General features: G+C 45.5%; 1 protein-coding gene across 5 annotated transcripts; it reads left to right on the forward strand.

Moving 5' to 3' along the window:
* The first annotated feature begins 15,158 nt into the window (after positions 1-15,158).
* On the forward strand, positions 15,159-19,004 carry LOC108027593 (probable cytochrome P450 6v1). 5 transcript variants are annotated; one of them, XM_017099111.3, is made up of 4 exons: positions 15,159-15,225; positions 15,460-16,588; positions 17,587-18,405; positions 18,580-19,004. In XM_017099111.3, the coding sequence occupies exons 2-4, from the start codon at positions 16,121-16,123 to the stop codon at positions 18,853-18,855; spliced, it is 1,563 nt and encodes a 520-aa protein (XP_016954600.1). In that variant the 5' UTR covers positions 15,159-15,225; positions 15,460-16,120; the 3' UTR covers positions 18,856-19,004. The 5 variants fall into 5 exon arrangements, with proteins under 5 accessions (XP_016954600.1, XP_016954601.1, XP_050744322.1 ...); XM_017099112.3 differs by having other exon boundaries at positions 15,168-15,232; XM_050888365.1 differs by having other exon boundaries at positions 15,183-15,232; positions 15,403-16,588.
* The last annotated feature ends 2,820 nt before the right edge of the window (positions 19,005-21,824 follow it).

Genomic DNA, 21,824 nt, shown 5'->3' on the forward strand with positions numbered 1-21,824 from the left:
TAGCGACCTGTCATCGGCAAATTCCAAATAATTCCCGTAAATCTAGTGCCGATTGTCCCGACGACAATTTGTTGGCCCGACACCATCCGAATAAAGATAACATGATAAATAAAATAAAATTCAGCGGAGGAAAGTTCTGAGGGCGTTGCCGCCAACTCACAAAGGAGACAAAACCGAAACACCGAGTCCTGAAAGAAATGGAAATAAATTAGTTAGATGCCTCTCAATCTAACCGAGTGACGAACAGAAATAGGTGTGATTCCGGCGAATTCGAGGGGCACAAAGGCGGAGCAGGGCAGGAAAATTGTAACAAGTCAATTTTCCAGTGCCGCAGCGAGATGAAAAGGCCGAGGAAAACTGGCCGGGCCAGACAATGCGTCTGCTGTGTTTTTTCTCCTTTCTTGGCCAGGTCAGAGCGGGCAGCAGTCAGCAGGCGATAATAATGTCCGGCACATATTGGGACATGCTTTTGGAAAAATGTTTACAAAACACACCACCGCCTCGGTCCTCCCTCAATTTAAACCAAATCAAAATGCATTGTCCTCGATTTGGCCGGGATGTTTTAGGGTTTCCCTTTAGTGGGGCGTGGGAAATGGTTTGCGAAAATCTAGGAAATATCTCTTTTTAGGGAAAAGTGAGCAGAGCACAACTTACAAAAAAATATACCATTTATATCTTTATATATAATATGAAATATATATATAAAATATCAAATCAAACAGCTCATTTTGCACACAAATTGGCATAAATACACTTGAAAAAATTCTGCGGCTGGCCACAAGTCATAAATCTCAGCGAATAAACGCCACACTATATCTAAATGTTATAAACCCGTTCTCCACCTATATTTAGCGAATGCATGCGCGCAAACAAATGGCAGACGGAATCGCTGGACGCATAAATCTTGAGTAAATAATTTTAACCAACGGCCGGCGGCATCGCCGAAAATGACAAAGTTTATTTGGTGGTTTTTCGAGTGCGGTTGACGAGGGATTTGCTCCATATATATTTTATATATATTTATTTTTTGCGGCATATATTTTTCGTGTTTTTGCGGAACCACGCAGATGGGCGGTTTTGTGTGGTCGTGCCAAAAGTTTGCCCACATTTATTTGTATCACTCGGCCATTGTATTCATCATTTAAATGCAGTGGCCATCGCGAAAAGAACTGCGGAAAAGCAGATGGAAAATGTGATATATATAACATGTCCCGGAACATTCCAAAAATTACCTACTTAAGATGAACAATACGGTTAAGTGAAATATTAAACAAGTATCCTTCTTTGAAGACCTTTTTAAAAATGATGTAACATAAACCTTATAAAATAATCTAATGCCAAATATTGTAACCATATAAAATATTATAAAATGTTGTTTAAAGATACAAAGATACAATATTTATACAATTTTACTGTAAGTAATACAGTAAAGAACGTGTTGCTGGACTTATGAATCATTAAAGTACAATACATTTATTTCTTTTTAAAGAGCTTTTTGGAAATTATGTAAGGAAACCTTTTAAAACAATCTTACGCCAAAATTATATTGCAGGAGTAAGGTCGATATAAAATATTTAACAATGTTCTTCAAAGATGCAGCACTTATAAAATTCTGCTGTAAATAATACTGTAAAAGAGAAAGTAGATGGTGGACTTACAAGGCATTATAATGCGATTCCCCCTGGGAATCGAAATGAATATGAAAGGAGAAAACCATTTTGGCCAGAGAATGCAACCCGCAGATTGCCACCCCTCCCCTTTTCGGCCCGTTTCCTCCGCCATTTTGAACGCCCCGCCCCTGTGTTTGTGTGCCCGTTCCCACCCCGAAAAAACAGGAACATAAAATAGGACACAAGAAAAGCGAGCGCTACGCCTCGGTTGCATTTAGTTTTCAAGTGCCCCCTCCAAAAACGTGAGGCCCCACCCCTGCGCCTCGTAACAAGCATAAACCACCGCTCGGTGTGTGTGTGCGCGCGTTTTTGGTTGGCGACCCAGAGGCCGCAGATGATCATCATCATTGCAATATCACGAGCCCTATGTACACCGCGTTCGATGCCACATACGCTGGAGTTTCGGTGGTGAGTCGAGTGCCGCGTGTCACTCACTCCCCGGGTCCTCGATTCCCCGGCGATAGTTTGCCGACGATAATAATAGGCAGGAAGGCTGAGCGGAAAGAGTATGCGAGGCGTACGAAAGCCCGCTGGAGAAGTATCCATAAATAATGAGCAGGGAGTTGCGAGTTTGGCCGGCGATCAACGACCCTCGGGATACCCTACGCTTCTTGAAAACCCTCTTTGAAGTTCGGGTTTGCACAGGCTTTAGTGGATAGATAAACAATATATAGGAAAGAGTACAGTTTTATTTTATGTGCATCCATGTCATTTATCTATAGCTCTATATAAAATCTCCTTCTTTTTCGCACTTTTTTTTGTATTCTATTCCGTTAAAAAATACTTTTTATTTTATTATTTTAACTTCAAAAATATATTTGTGTTTTCCTTCTATAATATACTTCTTTATATTTCTTCAAGAACATCTCCCGTCCAAGAAAAGCGAATTAGTGCAGCGACCTTTGAAGTGACTTTCCACCCCTCCCTCCCCACTTTTCACCACCCCCACCCGGCTAGAAAATGCCGTGGGCTGAAGTGCCTGGGCGTGCGTGGCCTTCGCCTTCCCCCTCTATTTTCAATTTCCCCGCCCGTTTCCCTGGCTCTTGTCCCACTCCAGCTGCCCAGCCTCCCACTCCCCCCGAAAACGAAAACCCTGCCGAAAAGTCGAATAACACCGAGAGGTAAAAGGGCGCGTTTACAAATATTTGTCGTTGCATCCGCTGCAATCACACACACTCGCACAGCTATCGGGCGACGAAAAAAGGACATTAATTTTGTTTTATAGAATTTTTTGTCGCTGTCGGCGTGTCGAGGACAACATAATTCTTAGTAGCATTTGTGACAAAAGGATAACATTGCGTTTGTTTGCCCGGCCAGAAGCTGTCACATCGCCGAAGGATCGCATTTTCCAGCGGCATACATTTTCCATTTCATTCAGCGTTTTCATTGATCCTGCTGGCCGGGACAATGGATGCGTTCGCCTGGAAGGGAGGGAAAACGAGAAATTCGTGTGTCCCTTCTCTGTTTTCCATCGCAGCGCACACGGCACCCAGTTTTCCAACACGATCAGCCCCCTTTTGTGGGCCTGGCCTTCCCGGCAGACAATGCGGAGACTTTGACATCGCTGTCTTCGTCTCAGTGTCCTTTCCGAAAACCCTCCGGCCCGATGTCCTTTTGTCGCCAAAACGGCAAAGTCAATAGATTTTCCACGGCTGCAGCTTCTCTATTTGTTTATTTATCTACGACGTCATTGCCTCGAGGCTGATGTTTCAATTTACGCTGGATTTACAGGGGTGAATACGTCGAATCGGATCGGATCGGATCACTCAACTGGGTCGTTAAAAAACTTGTCAATATTTTCATTCGGCCAATTGATGAATTGACGAATGCCAGTCGGTGGCGTGGGCGGAACTGGCCCAGTTTTCCGCGGAAAATTCGATCATAACTCACGTTCCACCCGAGTTGCAAGTGTCAAAATAGTAAATAATTGCAATGGAGCCGTGAAGGTCATTATATCACTCAGATAATAAAAACTGGTCGACTTTAAGCCACTAAAAATATGGGGGCAGCACATTATGTAAGACAAGGTTTTAAATATTAAACACTTAGTATTTAATTAGTATTTAAAAGCTCTTAAGATGCTCTTCTATGCGTTTAAAATTCAATTCACCATTCCTTATTTTCCCCGTCTGCTTCTGTGATCTGTCATCAATCCCGGCATGTTTATAGATTCGTATAATTCCACCGAAAGCCCGAATGGAGACCCCGCTGGCGAAAGGCAAATCCGCCGAAAGCGAGCTTAGTAGCTACTTACAAGCAGCCGAATAAACAAGCAGCCGCAACCGCCGAATCAATTGTTTCGAGACCCCCAGTAAAAAGGGAATCCCCGGGATGTATGCGTATATCCTCTCGCCAGGGGAACCCCCTGCAATTTTGGGGCTATAAATCTAAGCGTCAAACGGCAGCGCGACGGAATAATCAGAAATCAATACAATCTGCGTAATATGTTTTATGCGCCCCCTGGCTTCGGCTTTGGCTCTGGCTCTGGCTCTGGCTCTGGCTTCTTTGCCATTTTTCCAAGCAATTGAGTTTGATGATGCCGCAGCTCCACCAGAAGCCCTCTAAAAAATAAAGGAAGAGCAGTCCCGACCCCAGCCCCGGCTGATTAAGCCACAGCCTGAGGGCCATGACGTGACTTTTGGCTTTTCTTTTTCGATAATCAAAAATCACGCACACAATGGATCCTGTAATAGTTGAATGGAATTGCCCAGAATGGCAGGGCGGAGGGCTTTATTGGCCTCATTGAGGGCAGGGCTGCACCCTCCCACTTCCTTGGCTCTATGACAAGCTTTGACATCGCAGAACCCATCCCGAAGGCCCATCCCCCGGAAGGGAAGGCCCCGTCCCCAGCCAACCCCTAGGAACATGGCATCATTACACGGCCGCGTCGCACGCAAAATTGTGCGAAATTTGGTGAGCCGCGTGTGGCAAGTCGTGTGGCGGATTCAATTCGCAAACTTTTCAGCCCCCCAAAGCGAGCCCACACGAGATACGTTTCGAAATAAACCGAACTCAGCCCGGAGAACCACCCGCCCACCGCCCAACCACCCAAGCCGCCCAGTCCACCCACCACCCGTCTCGTACGCTTTGAAGTCCTGGGGAAAAGGACGCTTAAATAGCGATTGCCGAACAGAAGCAGATGGTAGGTGGAAGTTTTCAAAGGGAAACCGAGCCCCACAACGACGGAGTGCATGACTTACGGACCTTCTATATGGTATCCGCAGCCTGGAATCCTAACGAGACACATGTTTCGGTGGTGAGCCATGCGCCCTCATCAGCCACACTTTACTACTGAGAACAAAAAACTCTCAGGTATTTTCTACAATTTTAAATTTAGTTATTTATCTAACGAAACATCATGCGCCATCCAAGTGCATACAACATACAACAACGTCCATTAAAGAGGTAAAATCATTAATTTATTAGAGTAAAACAATATAATACGGCGACAAGAAAAAAACAATGTAAAGCAGACCCGTCCTAACAACATTGCCCTTCTAAAATAAAATGATGTATCCAAGAGCAGCAAAGCCCGATTTTTAGGGGATCACTTTAAAAACGGTCAAAAGTGTAACTTGATTCGGTCGCATTAATTCTGAAACCTTGAATGTACATTAATCAATAAAAGTTTCAAGTAATGATCATTACAAATTAAAAAACATAATGTTAAGGATCCCCATTCACCAAAGAAGTAAGGGAACAATAATACATTATTATTTAGTATCTAACATTTTTATAAGCTTGTGTTATATACACCCAAAAAATCAATACAATTTGGTAACTTTAAATTATCCTCTAACCTGATAAAAAATAAATACATTATTAAACAGTGTGTAAATATAAATATAATACTTCAGTGCAAAACTCCTATTCGTATCTTAGACAAACAGTCTGTTGCTTGCTTGAAAATTGTTCAAAGATACCCGCTGAAACCCACAATTTCTGAGAATTATTCGATCCCAAACCCCTTCTACTTTGAAGCCCGTCCTTATATGAGGTAGGCCAGAATTGCCGCCGAAAATCAATTCAGGAGAGGAGGAATCCACTTCAGGTTATCCGCGAATTTCCATAGCAGCCCGAACGAAAATCGAGGGCGGCATAAAAATAAATGCAGAAGGGGAGACGGAAAACATGGGCCTTCGGTGAGAAATTGCCGGAGGAAAATCCACTTAAGCAGCTTTGACAAAACTACGAGAAGAGGCTGCCAGCCGGCAAATTGACTCGGCAGAGAGACAAAAGACACATCAGCTGGCAACACCGAGTTGGCCAAGATTTATGGGATCTTTTAGGAAAGAGTTGCGCCAACGGGCCCGGGGAAAATCTCATCAAATTTGTTTAAATGCCCATAAATCTCGCGGGCAGCTGGAAAGGGAGTCCAGGGAGCACGGGGAGAATGCAGCTTAAGCTTCGTGTAAACAATCATTAAAAATCATTAACCATTGGCGCCACTTTCTCATAATAAACACACAACTCCGCAACTCTGCAACTTCCCCTTAGAACTGCAGTCGATACCCTTGTATCTTTGTATCTGCGCGTATGCTCTATCTTTGTTTACGCAATGGCAGCGTGAGAAATTCGCCACGCCCCCGATTGGAAACCATAAAACCGCTTTGGCCATAAACAAATTCAAAAAACGAAAAAGCGAGGCGAAATCCCAGCAAACAAACAGAAATATTTGGTTTCTGGTCATGCCCGAAAGAGCTGGGCGCCAACTAGCTTCAAGTATACAACCAAGCGCCCGGATACGCGCCTCTTCGGATACGTATCCCCATATATGTGTATCCCCCAAAAGATCCAAGGCAACAGTGTTTTTATTGGAAGCGTTTTTACGGCTCGGCGTTTTTATGGTGGCGTATAAAAAGGAGCAACACGAAAACCATCGCGTAACAAAATAGCAAATCGAAACATCCAAAAAATAATTAAACAACAAATTGCGCACAACACAAATAAACAAAGTCGCACAGCATGGGCTGTTTTTCCGCCCAGAACAGAACTTTGAAATGAGCTGGGATAATCAATCAATTTACGGGGCTCTGGGACCATCCGAGGGCTCTATCCTACTTTTAAATATTTCTTTTGTGACCTCGTGCTGAAAAAACAAAACATAAAGGTAAATATTATTTAAATTCGTTATTTTGTAAGTAACCTAATCACAAGATTAAATGGTTTATTTCACCTGCAATTTTCTAAGAAAGCTATCTGCAATTTCGACTTTGCATTCCAGAGAACGGTTTCTATCGCCTAAAGGCTCTGCCAGTTTGGCTGCAAGCCGAGATTAATTCAACCAATTTATCGTTTATTCTGCCGTTTTCACGGGGGATGGTAGAGAAGGGATGGAATCTGAGGCGCGAAATTGCGAAATTAAATTTGCAGTTATTGCGCAACCATGGAAAATTGGTTAGCACCGCCTGTCTATTCGAATCCTGGCTCGTATTTTTGTATCTGTATCTGAAGCCGTCTCCTTGGTAATTGCCGCGAAGTGAGACATCCGCAAAAGGCTGGGAATAAATCCGGCCAAGGAGCAGCAGATGTATCTGTATCTGACAACGAGACTGCGGCTGAACCCGTATCTGAGTCTGAGCGCTGCACCTCTGGCACTTTAATGGCCTTTGAAACTGCATTTGCATGCAAATGGCGGAGTTCGGTTAACCCCAAAGAACGGGCAACAGCCATTTTACTTTATTTCAGTTTATTTGCCCCCAACAAACGGCTGAGATCCATTTGGGTAGTAATGGGTTAAGCGCAAGGGGCTGGCAACTAGGTAAACAACTTTACTGGCTTGTGAAAATCTAATTTGTTGGAGTGCGTTTCCCAAAATTCTGAGGCTTCTTTTTGCAGCAATCCCAAAGATATTTCACCTTTTGGCTAGTCCAAAATGCTTTTGAAATTAACTCAAGCATTACTTTAGGCAATTAGTATCATAAACTGTCCTTCAATGTTTTCGTTTATTTGTTAATAACATTTAACAAATTTTCCTTGAATTGCATTCCAACCCCCAAAATTTTTGGGACCATTTTTGGGCTAACTGTTTATAATTTTGATTGATTTCCAGACAATATTTACCCCCTGCATTTTATTCGAATGCCAAATTCCCCTCCTCACGGCGCTGCATTCCCATTGCATTCTGCCAATTTTCGCCACACACATATTTCAATTTTCCCCCGCTCTAAGCTCCATTTTCGCCACCACCCATCGGCGGAAATTTTCACAGGATCGGGGGAGAAATTTCCAGCCCCACGACTGCAGGCCGAAATAATTATGCGTGTGCATTCCGTGGCCACACCGAAATGAGCTGCGATTTATGAATGCCAGGACCGAAAACCCAGGAGCCGAAAACCAGGAGCCAGGAGCCAGGAGCCGGCGGAAACGCAGGACCTCAGGTCGGAAAACTGGACACGGGGAGCGGGGAGCGGAGAGCTGAAACTGAAACATTCCTGCCCCCTTGCGACCAAAAAAGGATCAGAGTCCCAGCCGTCGAACGACAAGCGCAGACATTATAATTATTAATAAATGCAGCAGTGCAGGTGGGGTGGGGAAATTTGTGGGCGTAGGGAAACTCGGGGCGGGGCGAAAATCCCGGACAGCGGCAACAACTATTTACGGCATTTCCAGGCGAGCACGAAGAGTGCGAAACTGGAATTAATATGTGGCGCCCGAATGATGGAGTTGCCTCGATGGCGCCACCCCCGTTGAAATCGCCTGTGCGGCATTTTAAAATTATGATACGAAATTGATTTTATTAAATAAAGTCGTCGCTGCAGCGAGTGCATTAAAAACGCCGCCGTAATTAAGATGGGAGAGGCGCACTGGCGTACAAATTTGTAGTCACGCACAGTTCCCAAAGAAAACATTAATAATTAACACGATTTTTTAAGTTTAGGGGCTTGTTGCCAGCATTTGCATTATATTATTATTAAGATTTTTATTTCTTCAATATATAAACACGATTTTTATGCAATTCATGAATATTCTTCAAGTAACTACTTAAAAATATTATTTTAAGCATCGTTATTCTAAAGAATTTTTTCAACCCGGAACCCGACAACAAGGCCGAAGGTATTTAAAGCAGGTGTGCACCTATTTTAGGTTAGAGTTAAGCTTGTCCCCAAGGTCATTTGAGGGGCAGGGGTCCCTTAGCCCCCAACAACCAAACATCAGGGCCCTTTGTTCGAGGAGCTCCTTCTACATTTCGTTTGCGATTTCGTTGGCAATTTGCGCCCTCAAACTGTGTGCCTACACTGCAGGAAAAGGGTATTGAACTATGGACCTCATGTAAAAAGATCATCAGTGCGAAAAGTGACTTTTATGAGGATAGGTGTTGTAATAGTTTGTATGTATTTTGATATACTTCTAGAAAGAACTTCTACTACTACTTCTTACTTACTACTTCTATACGAAGACTCAAAAACTACCAGTGCATTTGAGCTTTCCTCAGTGTAGATCGGGCAGGTGAAGCGGGGGGCTTCGAGGGCACTTTGTTGCACTTTTCGACTGCACACACTCAGCTGGAGGGGCGAAGAAATGAACTGCATTTTGTGGGCTTGCACTTGTGGCCAAATGTTGGCCAAAATGGCTTGGCTCGGCTTAGAACATGGCCACGACATGTTGATTGAGGCGATCCGAGTAGGGCATTTTCCGGAGGAGCAGCGTGTGAAACTCTTTTCGTGCGGAGCCCCAAAGTTTGACCAGGAAAACAAAGACAAACTGTTTGGTGAACCAGCAGGGAAAATTAGCCAGCAACGATTGTTGAAGTCGAACGTACGCTTCCTGCAAGCAGTCTACTGCAAAGGTGCACACAACTGGCAATGGCTATGAACAAGTAGGATAGTTAACCATTATCATTTTAATAGGTTACTATAGTCTTGAAGACTTTTTAAATTGATGTATTAATGAAGTCAACTTTCCTGTAAGTCCCACCCTCTCGGTCGCATCTTCATCTGTTAACTTCTGTCTACAATTTTCCACTTGCCGACGAATCAAATAAATTTAATTAGAGCATAGCCACTTCGATCGGTTTTCCATGCGCCATTCACCGATTTTCCAGTTGTGTTTTCCCCAGCCCTGCCCCTCGCCCTTTTCCCCTTATTCACTTGTGATTTTCCGATTGAGATCGAGGAGGCCTTTTCATTTTCACATGCAGTCGAGAGCTGTTGACTGTGGCCCAATTTTGGTATCTCGGCTTGGCCAACAGCCGGCCAGCAAGCAGACACCGCAGCAATTTGTACAAATTTGTTAGGGCCCATAAAAATGCCGGGCCTCTCTTTTTATTCTCCAGGGACAAACACATGGCGCACAGCCTGAGAACCGAAATTAATTGAAATATTAAACTCACACGATGCGTACACGATAAGAAAAGGATGGACCCTCGAAATTAGCACCGAACAAGGAAGGTGTATGATAATTTACTATAATGTTTTTGGAATATTATTGATATTTTAAAATTGTATTTTTGCCATTAGTTATTTTTCCAGATTTTTTATCAAGTACTTTTTAAGCTTTACTTAAGGACTTTCTGATTTAACAATTGTTTTCAGGTATGCGAGTTGGGAGAAGAGCTTCAAGATTTTCTCCCCGTGTACGGTGGATCATCAAAGCGATGGACAGCAGGTTAAGATATTAACGGAATGGGAAAATATTAATATTTATAAATTTTCGTATTGTTCTCGCGCGGAGGGGAGTTGACTTATGCGACAGTTTTATTGGGCGTCGGCATCTTGGAAAGTCAAACCCGCGCACCCGAGGGCCACAAAGGGGTTAATGTTAATTGTGCCTTTATGTTAAGCGGGAAAGGCATCTCTACTGCCCCGAAAAAATAAATACACTCGAAAGTCAAGACACAAAATCCCCATTGTACTTTTCGCTCGATTTTTACCAGTTCCGCGTAGGCCAGTGGAAAAAATACATCAGCGGAGGAGCGGGCGAAGAATTAACCAGAAAATCGATTGTCACTTTGCCCATTGCTTAACCCATTCGCTGACCGAGTCATAAAAGAATCTCACAGAATGTGCACGCATTTTTTAACCCCTCGTCCTTTGCCCGAAAATGAAAGCGAACCCGTGTCCTGTTCTCGTTCCACATTTACTCCTTTATCTCTAATTTATGTCTCGCTCGGTTGTCGTCTTTTTATGGTTTTATTACTTTACGATCTAGCTAAAAAACAGAGCGAAAAAACAGCATGATAAAAGGTTAAGCAGAGCAGCGGATATTCGGAAAACTAGCAGAGATTTCCACTGGCAAAAAACAGAGTGATGCCAGGAAAAGTGTGTAATGTGGCTGTATGACACTAAAAATATAAAAATATGATGCAAAAAGGTGTTTAATCTATATTTGATAAATAGGTATGTATTTATATTTATATTTTATCAAGTGGAATTTGTATAAAAAATAATGGCATTATCTGCAAACTAACGCGACCATATTACACTTATTTAAAAAATTATTTTTTTAATTAAAACGCATTCTGTATGTGTTGCATTAAAAACAATTCAATATTAAATAGTAAGGCAACTAAGAAATTAGAACAAACTGAGTGAATAAGTTCGGTTTTCAAGACGTTATTACTGTAAGATTTTTCCAAGCGTACTTCTACGACGTAGTGTCATACAGCCTTAAGCCCGTGAATTTGCATTGCCAACGGCAGCAGTTGTAAATAGAAGCAGGCTGCAGGACTCAACCTGAGGTCCTTTTGCCTGTGTTCCTTTTCCGCCCCTTTTTTAACCCCTTTCTGCTCTACAAATACAATTACAATTGTTCGCGCTTGCAAAAAGGGGTTAAGGCGGGGAGTTTCGCTGACCGTTTTACCTAAACTACCAAGAATCGCGTTTTACGGTCGTTTTTTGTGCCACTTCTGCGATTTTCGGTTGTTTTTTAGGATAGGTCACTCCTTACCCAGAACTTGACCCGATCTATTTAGGTTTGTAGGTTTCTAGTGCAGTTCCCCTCGCGTTCCCTGGTTTTTGTGTTTGTTTGTACTTTACGACTCCGATTTTTAGCACTTCGCGGAAGCGCATCCTTTCTCTAAGTTATTTTTAATGCTTTGGGATGGGTTTTTTCTGGATGATCTTCAGCCGCTGCGTTTGACTTTGCATTTGTTGGGTTTGACTTTATGGCCAGGTTTTCGGTTTTCGAACCATAGTCAAGGTCTAAGGAGAGGCGCAAGGTCAACTGAGGCACCCCACCCGTCTGCTATGCCAAAGAAAACCCGACAAAGTGTTGGCTCTTAGTATTAGATACTTAAGGATATACAAAATTGATACCTTACTTTGAAATCCTATGTGTAACATCTGTTTTCCACCGTCACCTTATTATCATAACATCTTCTCGACCAGTCAAATTAAATAGTGTTCAACCTATTAGAGTTGCTAAAAAAAGTATCTCCAGTCATTGTTTATTGGCAGGCCCTGCTCATGCCTCTTTTCCGATTTTCCTGTTGTGCAATTCACTTTCATCAGCCGTCTGTCTCGAAAAAAATCAAAACAGTGTAAGGGAAATTTGCTCAACTTAGCTGCGCATCATTTAACTTCGAGCAAAAACGAGCAGAGTGGATTACACACATGAAAGGGCACACAAAAAGATACTCCGTATCTGAATCTCTTTGGGCAGCGGGACGGAAATCTGGGGAGGGTTAACCTGAGGAGTAATCGAAACCCGTCAAAATGGCAAACACAACAATGCGTCTTAGAAACGAGCTGAAAAGGAGGAAAGGTCCTTAAGCACATTACACGATCGCCCGAGATACACACATGTGTATCCGTATCTGTAGCCCTATCTGTATCTGGATCCGGGGGATCAGCTGCCTGCTCTCCCTTCCGAGATTATTATTAGCGCAACATTAACGTCAAATTACGCATCTATTTTGTGCACTTTATCTCGATCTCCCTATATGCCACATATCCCATAAAAAGCGGTGCAACATCAAAAAAAGGGGGGATTAGCCCCCGGGATTACGGTTACTGGACCATGTGTGTGCTCCTCCCTGATTTCTTTTTCTCTGTGTGTTCCCGAGATGGTCAGTGCAGTATCTTAAGTCGAATGTGGGCAGGTGAAGGGATGTGTATCTGCAGATACTTAGCTGGAGATGCAAGCACGGTAGCCCACCGACGTGTGGAATTGCTTTGGCTAATGAGGCGTTCAGGCGGAGATCTGGGAAATCTCGGAGCAGATATCACGTATGCAAAAACACAAAGGTTCGAGAAGAGGGGAAGGGGTGTGGAAACATTTTACAATTGAAAATGAATAGCTTGATATTTTATTTGTAGCTTAAATACAAAAATATCTATGCTTCATAGTCCAAATAGAACTCCTCCGCGAAGACCAAATATCGAAACTAATCCCCCCAGAAAAGCCCGCCACCTGACGCATCTCCCACAAGTGGAAAATGTGGGGCGGGGGAAAACTACTTTTCCGAGGGCGTGGATGCGTGACAATAATTAAAAGATCTCCAGTGCAAACAGCGCAAATGGAATGAAAACAGGGTCGCAGGCCGAAAACTAATAGGAAAAGCAAATTTTGCCACCCTCCCAGCCGCCCAACCTGCCACGCCCCCCGCTTAACCCACTGCAGCCAGCGCCTTGAAATGCGCACGCAAATGTTTGTCTGTTTGTCTGTTTGCCTGTCTATCTGTTTGTTTGTTTGTTGATTGAGACGGCTTTGATTTGCGCTGAGCTGATTTTGATGGGTGGCCGAGCGGGGTCATGGGTTAAGAGGGGGTGGCTGGGTTAAGACAAGTGCGCTGGTGTTTGCAGAGCCGTGTGTGCATAAGCAACGGCGATTATTGACACACCGCCAGCGACGCCACAGCCACAGTGAACTCAGGATATAGAAGAAACCCACTTTATATTCTCTATATATTTAAAAGTCTTGCTGGAAAATTCAGAAATCAACGGAGAGTCCAAGCCAGAAGGGTTAAGTTTATATTATATTTTGTACTTTTTCTGGCAACTTTGTACTGCAATGTTCCTAATTTAATGCTTAAAGATAAACCGTTTCTTAATAATTATAATTTTAAAATTAGTCCTAACTACAAGACTCATGTTTTATATATTTTAAATTGAATTCTTTTAATGTGTCCAATCACGGGCTCTACTGTACGCCCCAGCCCAGAAAATGCAAATCGAACTGCAGCGCGTGATGTTCGGAAAAGGTAGAAGGTCCGGAAGGTCTCGAAATCGAAAACGAAACCGCCCGCCCACCGGCACTCCCCCTCGTCCGTGGGCGAAAACCCTTTCCGTGCGGTCGTGCGTGAAATTTAATCAAAGCAAGACTTAACCCCACGGTGCCCCTTTCGCCCCTCAACCCCCAAGTGAGCCATCAATGTGGCCAACACTTTTCGGTGTCCCAAAAGCAGACGACTACAAACAACCGGAAATGTTGCACATTTGTAACTCTAGCACACTTTTCCAGAAGGAGGAAAACGAGTGGGGGGAGCATGCGGAAAAGGGGTTTGCGGAGTGGACGTGAAAGTTTTCCATCCGCAGCGAGTGCAAATTTCTGTCAATTGTTGCAAATGGAGTTTCCTTTTTCCTCTGAGCGGCAATTTGTTCGACAAAGTGAGCTTTTTGGGAACGTCACTCTTGGACATGGAAAATAAAATAAAGTTTACGGGTAAACCATACAATTTACAACTTTTTCCTTTGTCAAACCAATTTTTTGTATGAAAACATAAACGTTTTCAAAATTTTTCCATAGAAAAAACTGTTTGTCGATCGTTTTTTAGAACAAGTCTGCGATTTTTGTGTTTTTTTTAAGTTTTGGCGCCTACTTTCTTCCAGGGTTGATTTCCCAGCTATCGATATCCCCGTTCGCGAAAAGAGGGGGCAAAAACCGAACAGCTGAGCTCCAAAAGAGAAGAGGGGCGACGAAAAGCAGAGCAAAAGCAACAACAAGCACGTTATTTATAAATCGAAGCAGGCGGCAAAGAATAAAATGCAAGAAAAAAGCCCCAACTACAACAACAACCACTGTCATTGCCTCGCTCTCTTTCCGTTGGGTTTCATCAGTTTCGCTTTTAATCGTCACTTTTATTTGCGGTCTACTTCGTGCTTTGGCATCTTTCAGAACAGTGGGGCAAATCGAAAACCTGCTCGGGCATATTGGGGTAAGCTTGGGGGAACGAGTTCGAGACCCACATTACAGCACATACCACATAGCAGAGTTTATTGTTGTGTACAGAAGAAGTGAAATAAATCTACAAAGATTTAATTTTCACTAACTTTAAGGTGGCGCACTGTTTGGGGCCTGGGCCCCACTGTGCGAGCCAGAACATGTGCCAACATGACTGTTCAAATATGAAGCTCTCTTTGGGGCTCTCCGCTCTATCTCGCCGGAAGATCTCTCTCTGGCGCGCTCTCTTCTGTGGGCTCCCCGCAAACTTGCGGTTAATAAAGCAGGGGAAACAACAAAAACACAACAGAGATGGGGGCGTCGTCGCCGCTCCGCCGGCGTCGCTGCCTTCGTGGGGCTTTGGCCGCCGACGCCGCGTCAGTTAAAAAGCGTCGCTTGGTGGAGCTAGCTAGCGATTTTATTTATATTTTTTTAGATTTATTATTTGTAACTTGTAACTTGTAAATCGCGTTTTTGCGCCCTTTCCTTCGCGAAGTTACTCTCTTCGCGCTTTCGCTCTCTTCCCCTTTCTTTCTCTCTTTCTCCGCGCTCTCTTCCTCTTCCTTTTCTTCCATTTGTTGTTGACGTCGCGTTGTTGTGCATTTAATTCTTAATTTTTGTCTGTTTATAGTGTATTTTGCATTTTTTTTTTGTATTTGTCGTTTCAAATGTGATATAATTTGTTAAGTATTTATTATAAAAACGCGCGCCGAGGAAAAGCCCCATAAAAAACGAGGATTGCGACTGAACACAACAATAAAGGCAAAAAAGAGAGCACGAACAGGAGCTGCAAAAGAGAATCAACAAATAACGGAAAAGCAGAGGCAGCAAAAAGAAAGGAAAACAAAACACAGAAGCAATATCAACCACCAAAAAATTGGCAAATGCTTTATTTAAAACAAAGCGATAAGATAAAATATAATTCTTAACAATTGTACAAAGGCACTACCCAGAAGAATCAACAAATTGCAAATAAAAAAAAGTCAAATCGGACAATCTTCAATGAAACATTTGGAGAAAGCACCTTCCAGCGGCCAAAAAAAACCAAGGATCAGCAGATGAATTTAAACAAAGATCTCCAGAAAATTTTAAACACATCACAAAAGATCAGAAAATAAAACCCAACCCAAAACTTATTCAAAAAATTTCCACAAAACAGCTACTGAAAAAAGTGCAGACGAAAAAGATTGAAAAGATTTCAAGTTTAGCATAAATACTGCCTCCCAGAAGAAGAGATAGTGAGTGATAACACCACGAAAGGCTTCAAAATCGGCGAGCTAAAGGCGATACCCGCGTATCTCCTTGCGATACGTCAGCCGCAGGCCTTGAACCCGGACCCCGAATCCGAGATGGTGTACTCCACGAACATCCTGCTGGCGATCGTGACGATCCTGACGGGCATCTTCATCTGGTCCCGCCGCACCTACGTCTACTGGCAGCGCCGCCGGGTGAAGTTCGTCCAGCCCACCCACCTGTTGGGCAACCTGACCCGCGTCCTCCGCCTGGAGGAGTCCTTCGCCCTCCAGCTGCGCCGCTTCTACTTCGACGAGCGCTTCCGCAACGAGCCCGTCGTGGGCATCTACCTGTTCCACCAGCCCGCGCTCCTCATCCGCGACCTGCAGCTGGTGCGGACCGTGCTCGTCGAGGACTTCGTCAGCTTCTCGAACCGCTTCGCCAAGTGCGACGGGCGCAGCGATAAGATGGGCGCCCTATCGCTCTTCTTGGCCAAGCAGCCCGAGTGGCGCGAGATCCGCACCCGCTTAGCGCCCGCCTTCGCCGGCGCCAAGCTGAAGCAGATGTTCTCGCTGATGGAGGAGGTGAGTCACCCGCCCAATCAGCCGGGTCCCAAGTTCGCGGCGCCACGTCACACGCTCCGAGCCCCTACACCGGCCTACAAGGCCCGCGGTTTCGCTTTTGCCCTGGGTTTGGTGCCAGACCATGAAGTAGTATTTGTATCTTGGGCAGGACGGTCCTCAGCTCCCCAGATAAACGTGTTCCGGCACATACATCTTGCCGGGAGGAAGGTCCAACCTAGTATACTCATTGTGCAGGCTGGCTAGAAGTACTGCATTCCAGAGAGCATTCAGACTTGTCTAGCGATATTTTCTCGTTCTCATTGGGTTCAAACCGTTCCCCTCCGATTTTAACTTAAGAAACAGCAACAGAATGCCATCTTGATAGACATTAGGCCGTGCCTTTGCAGAGGTTGCACTCGAGGAAGGCATGTGGAAGAAGGCTGATAAGTGAGAGTCTCCCCCACTACTGCTCCCTCGCGGGGCTTATCAAACCAAACTTGTTTGTGGTTACTCACTACTTTGACAGGCTATCTTATCAAAGGTCAACAACAGTCGAATTTCCAGCACGCCGTACAAATGATAGCTCACGAGTATGGTTTTGGGCTTTACTTTGTTGCCCAGTCAACTCAGAAGTTGTATGCAAATGAGACCTGAGAAATCAAAATAGTCAAAGCGTTGCCAAAACAAACCAAAAAAGACTACTCATTCTGAAAAGGCAAGTTCTCATAGGACAGTGCTTGAGATTGCGCCGAGATGAGAAGAGGTTCTGTGGACTACAAGTATCTCAGAGATACTACTTGTTAGTGGGCAAGAGACATAGATCGCAGAGAGGAGCTGGACATTAGGGGGTTTCTTTGGACTATGAATATCTTCCAGAATAATTGTTGATCAAATGTTTTCGGAGGGGAGAGGGGGTATAGATTACAGAGGGGCATAGTTGCCCCTGCACAATCACAGATGCTTTATGTTCGTACCTCTGCTCTTCTCTTTTTGGCCGTATCCTGGCTTGGCGGCCCTAGATCGGCTGCGACCTGGACTGGTATCTGAAGCGCCTGACCCGAGACCTGCGACGCGGCGACGCCGAGCGCGGGGCCGTGGTGAGCATCAAGGATGTGTGCGACCTCTACAACACGGACATGATAGCCAGCATAGCCTTCGGCCTGAGGTCCTACAGCCTGAGGAACACGCAATCGGAGATCGGGTCACACTGTCAGGACCTGTTCCGGCCGAACGTCCGTCGAATAATCGACTTGTTTGTGATCTTCTACCTGCCCAAACTGGTGCCGCTGCTGCGGCCCAAGCTTTTCACGGAGCCGCACGCGGAGTTCCTGCGCCGGGTCATCCAGCTGGTGATCGAGGAGCGGGAGCGCGGCGGCGATCTGCGCAACGATCTCATCGAGATGCTGCTGACGCTCAAGAAGGAGGCGGACCTGCAGCAGGACAAGTCGCACTTCACGCACCACCGCGACTTCCTGGCCGCCCAGGCGGCCTCCTTTGAGGTCGCCGGCATCGAGACCTGCTCGTCGAGCATGTCCTTCGCCCTCTACGAGCTGGCCAAGCAGCCGCTGATGCAGTCCCGCCTGCGCCGCGAGATCCGCGAGGCCTTCGCCGACGACCCCAACGGCAAGCTCACCTTCGAGGCCATCTCCCGGATGCAGTTCCTCGACATGGTCGTCGAGGAGACGCTGCGCAAGTACCCGATCGTGCCGCTCCTGGAGCGCGAGTGCACGCCGATCAACAAGAAGCGCTTCTACTCGCTGCGGCCCCACGCCGAGTGCTACGCCCGCCGCGGGATGCCCGTGTTCATATCCAACCTGGCCATACACCACGATCCCAAGGTGGGTATGGGAATGCTTCCCCCATACGGGATGTACTCCGAGGTCTTGGATTCCCAAGCCCAAAAACATGCTCTGATCAGGAGCACTTGACCCTTGGACTGACTGTACAGAAGCAAACCACACCGAAGTAGGTTCCTCGAAAGCTATCATTAGTATCTTCTCGTCTTCTTGCAGTACTGGCCGGACCCGGAGCGCTTCGACCCGGAGCGATTCAGCGCGGCGAACAAGGTGCTGCAGGCGCCCATGTCCTACCTGCCCTTCGGGGCCGGGCCGCACAACTGCATCGGGATGCAGATCGGGCTGCTGCAGATCAAGCTGGGCCTCGCCTACTTCCTGCACCGCCACCGCGTCGAGATCTGCGACCGCACCGTGGAGCGCATCCAGTTCGACGCCAAGTTCGCGCTGCTGGCCAGCGAACACCGCATTTACCTCAAGGTCGACCGCTTATAGCCGCCGGCCGTGCGCCCATCCGCCCATCCGACACCAGCAGCATTATTTTACGGGGCTCCTGGGGCGGGAGCAGGCCCCATCGCCATCTCCTTGTAAATACTTCGGCCTGCCTCAAATAAACTTTGCTACGATCTTTTTCTAAACGCCAACCAGGAGTCTCTTCACGAGGGATGCGCATGCATCTGCAACTGTATCTATTTCTATCAGTGCTTTGCTTGGCAATTAATGGCCCGCTTAAACGCAAACAGGACTCTGCCAAATGTACCATTTAGCACTGAAGTGCTACCTGTGCATCGTAGCCCCATTCCAGGGGTCGATCCGTGGAGGGGTCTGTCGTTCTGGGCGGGGGCAGTGGCCCCGATCCGCTCCAACTACCTCTTGGGCCTTATTTTCTCCACATGCCACCTCAGCGCACTTTCGCCTAGTGCTGGTTGGCAGGGGGTCGCGGGCGGGGTCCGTCCGTGGCGTTCGTTCCGTCCGCTGATAAGTTATCAGTCGGAGGCCTTTGCCCGGTGGCCTGATCACTTCGATTCGGACTCGGATTCGGTTTCGCATTTCGCATTTCGGTCTCGGATCCGATGGGCCGGCCGGCTACGTCATCGCCATCGCCCACCGGAGAGCTTCGCAAACAAAGTTCAGGTTTCCGGGCGTCCAGAGCTCTAGAGCTGGGGGATTAGGGTGGACCGCTGCACAGCTCGCCGTGAGAGATGGGATAGGAAAAGCCTTCATAATTGGATCGATTATAGGATGGTACTGAAAAAGCTTTTTGAATTGGATAAAATAGGGAATATATTAAACCAATCGATTGAAGAAATGAACAGCAGGAAAAGTAAGTAATACGTCATAAATTCTACTGGGTATCTGCGGGTAAAACTGGGTCCAACCAGTTGTCGTTCCGCCGCAAAGCTTAAAGTTCAAGATCAACCGCGCGAAAACCGGTTGCAGTGGCTGATTTGTGGCCAATTAAAATTAACATAAATCGGACGGAATTGGGTAACCAGCGTCTGGAGCCGAGGAAAATGAAGCACTTGACAGCTGTCAGTCGAGTACTGGGGATTCCTCAAGTCGCAACGTTGAGTGTGCACTTAAAAAACGGATGATCTTAACTGAATGAAATACGTGAGTTAGCCCCACCACTTAAAAAATATTTTTAAATACATTTTATTGATTTGGCTTAATTTTTTTCCGTGTACTTAACTCTTCTGTAATGTATTTTCCTTCCATAGAGCACACCGACATCGGAGTTGGCGGCGTTATGCAAATGCTCACACCCAGAGGAGGGAAAACAAGCGGAAAACCGAAGGGTTTTCGTGATTTCCTTGGAAAAGTGCGTGCGCAACTCTTTGAGGGTAAACCCGCTCGTTTTTCCACTGCGCTGGTCAGTTTTTATTAGACCGCGAAAAATCAACAGTGGCCGGCTCGTCGGGGTGGTCTGCTCTCCGCTTTCCGATCTGATCCTTTGCCATGAAGCCGCCTTCCTTTTTGTGCTTGGTCCTTGCGCGCACGCCGCTAAAAGGGTTTTATTGCAGCCTCCTGTAAAATGTAATGTCATAAAGTTCCGAGAGCAAATATTGTAGGCAGCTACACGGAGCCAAAAGATGTGCATTTATAGGGTACAATCGAGACCCAATATTCAAAGAATATTAGTACGATTCATGAAGCTAAAAGTCTACCATTTGCAAGGCGAAGTATATAATAATTAATAATAATTTATAAGTTATACCCCTTGTTCTGGCCTGATTTTGTTCTTCAGCAAGTACTTATGTATTTTGTAAATCCGATTTTGAGCCTCTTTTGGCCCAGTGTAGGATCGGAGTGCAACATTTGTTTTTCGCTGCGAGTGAATGAAAGGGGAAGGAGCTGCTCTCAGCCTCCTTCTGCAGTTGCAGTTGCAGTTGCTGTTGCCTTCTGGGAATCATTTGCGCCCTCGACCTTCCGCTGACCCATCGACCTGAGCTAATTTACATAAACCTACGCAAACATCCCAGGAATAACAAACATTGCATTCCCGAAAGGGTGAGCCAATAGCCCAGATGTTGTTCTGCACAGAAAGAAACCTACCTTGGGGTAAACGTAATTCAAGGCTTATTTAATAGATATCAATTAGTCAAAACAGTTGTAATAAAAAGGGGAAGGCCCGTAAACACCAAGCGAAGATATCCATTAAATATTTCCCCAAAAGAACCCAAAATATGCATAATTTAAGTTACTAAGGGACAAAACAAAAATGTATATCTATAACGTAAATTCACAAAATAAAATATATAACGTGATAATATTTGAAAAACTCCCCATGCAATTTATGAGAGTATGAGTAGAGACTCTCAAGATATACGTCCTCTTGGCCAGTCCCATTTTTTCGAGTGCCGAATGCCGTCCGCAGTTTTTGGACCCAATTAGAGCCCCGACTCCCACGCACGTGTTCTCTTCTGGCCTGCACTTGTCGGCTCCCAGTCCCCTGGCTTTTTCGGGGTTTCCACCGACGGGTCCCTCTGACAGTTGCTGTTGTTACGGTTCACCATGACCAACGCCAACAATTACCGCCGCAATTCTATTGTCTCTCGATTTCCTGGCCCCTGCACACGGAGATATGTGTATATATCCACTTTTTATAGCTCATTTCCCACATGTCGCGGGTCTTGCCCCCTCGGGAATGACACTTCGGAACCATTTTAATGAGCCCAAATTACTCGCTCTAAACAAAAAAGAAAAACGAAGGGAAAACACTGGATGCACATGTCCAGTCGATCGGGCGGAAGTTGCCATTAGCCGTTAACCATTATCCATTAACCATTCACCATTCACCATTCACCAGTTGGCTTCGACCCACGATCCTCATCGATCTGCGAAGACAAAACCAATTAAGGCTGTCAAACAAATTTAAGCGCCATCGGAATTATGATTATTAATGAGGGTGCGTTGTTTACGGCTCAATTTTGGGCGAGTTCCAAAGACATGGGAGCAGATAT

Source organism: Drosophila biarmipes, chromosome X, assembly GCF_025231255.1.
Source record: "Drosophila biarmipes strain raj3 chromosome X, RU_DBia_V1.1, whole genome shotgun sequence".
NCBI classification, from domain to species: domain Eukaryota; kingdom Metazoa; phylum Arthropoda; class Insecta; order Diptera; family Drosophilidae; genus Drosophila; species Drosophila biarmipes.

Excerpts from the sequence above, each read along its gene's own strand:
- LOC108027593 (XM_017099111.3), top strand. The coding sequence starts at position 16,121 with ATGGTGTACTCCACGAACATCCTGCTGGCGATCGTGACGATCCTGACG. Across the intron at positions 16,589-17,586 it reads TGTTCTCGCTGATGGAGGAG|ATCGGCTGCGACCTGGACTG; the intron begins GTGAGTCACCCG and ends TGGCGGCCCTAG. Across the intron at positions 18,406-18,579 it reads CCATACACCACGATCCCAAG|TACTGGCCGGACCCGGAGCG; the intron begins GTGGGTATGGGA and ends GTCTTCTTGCAG.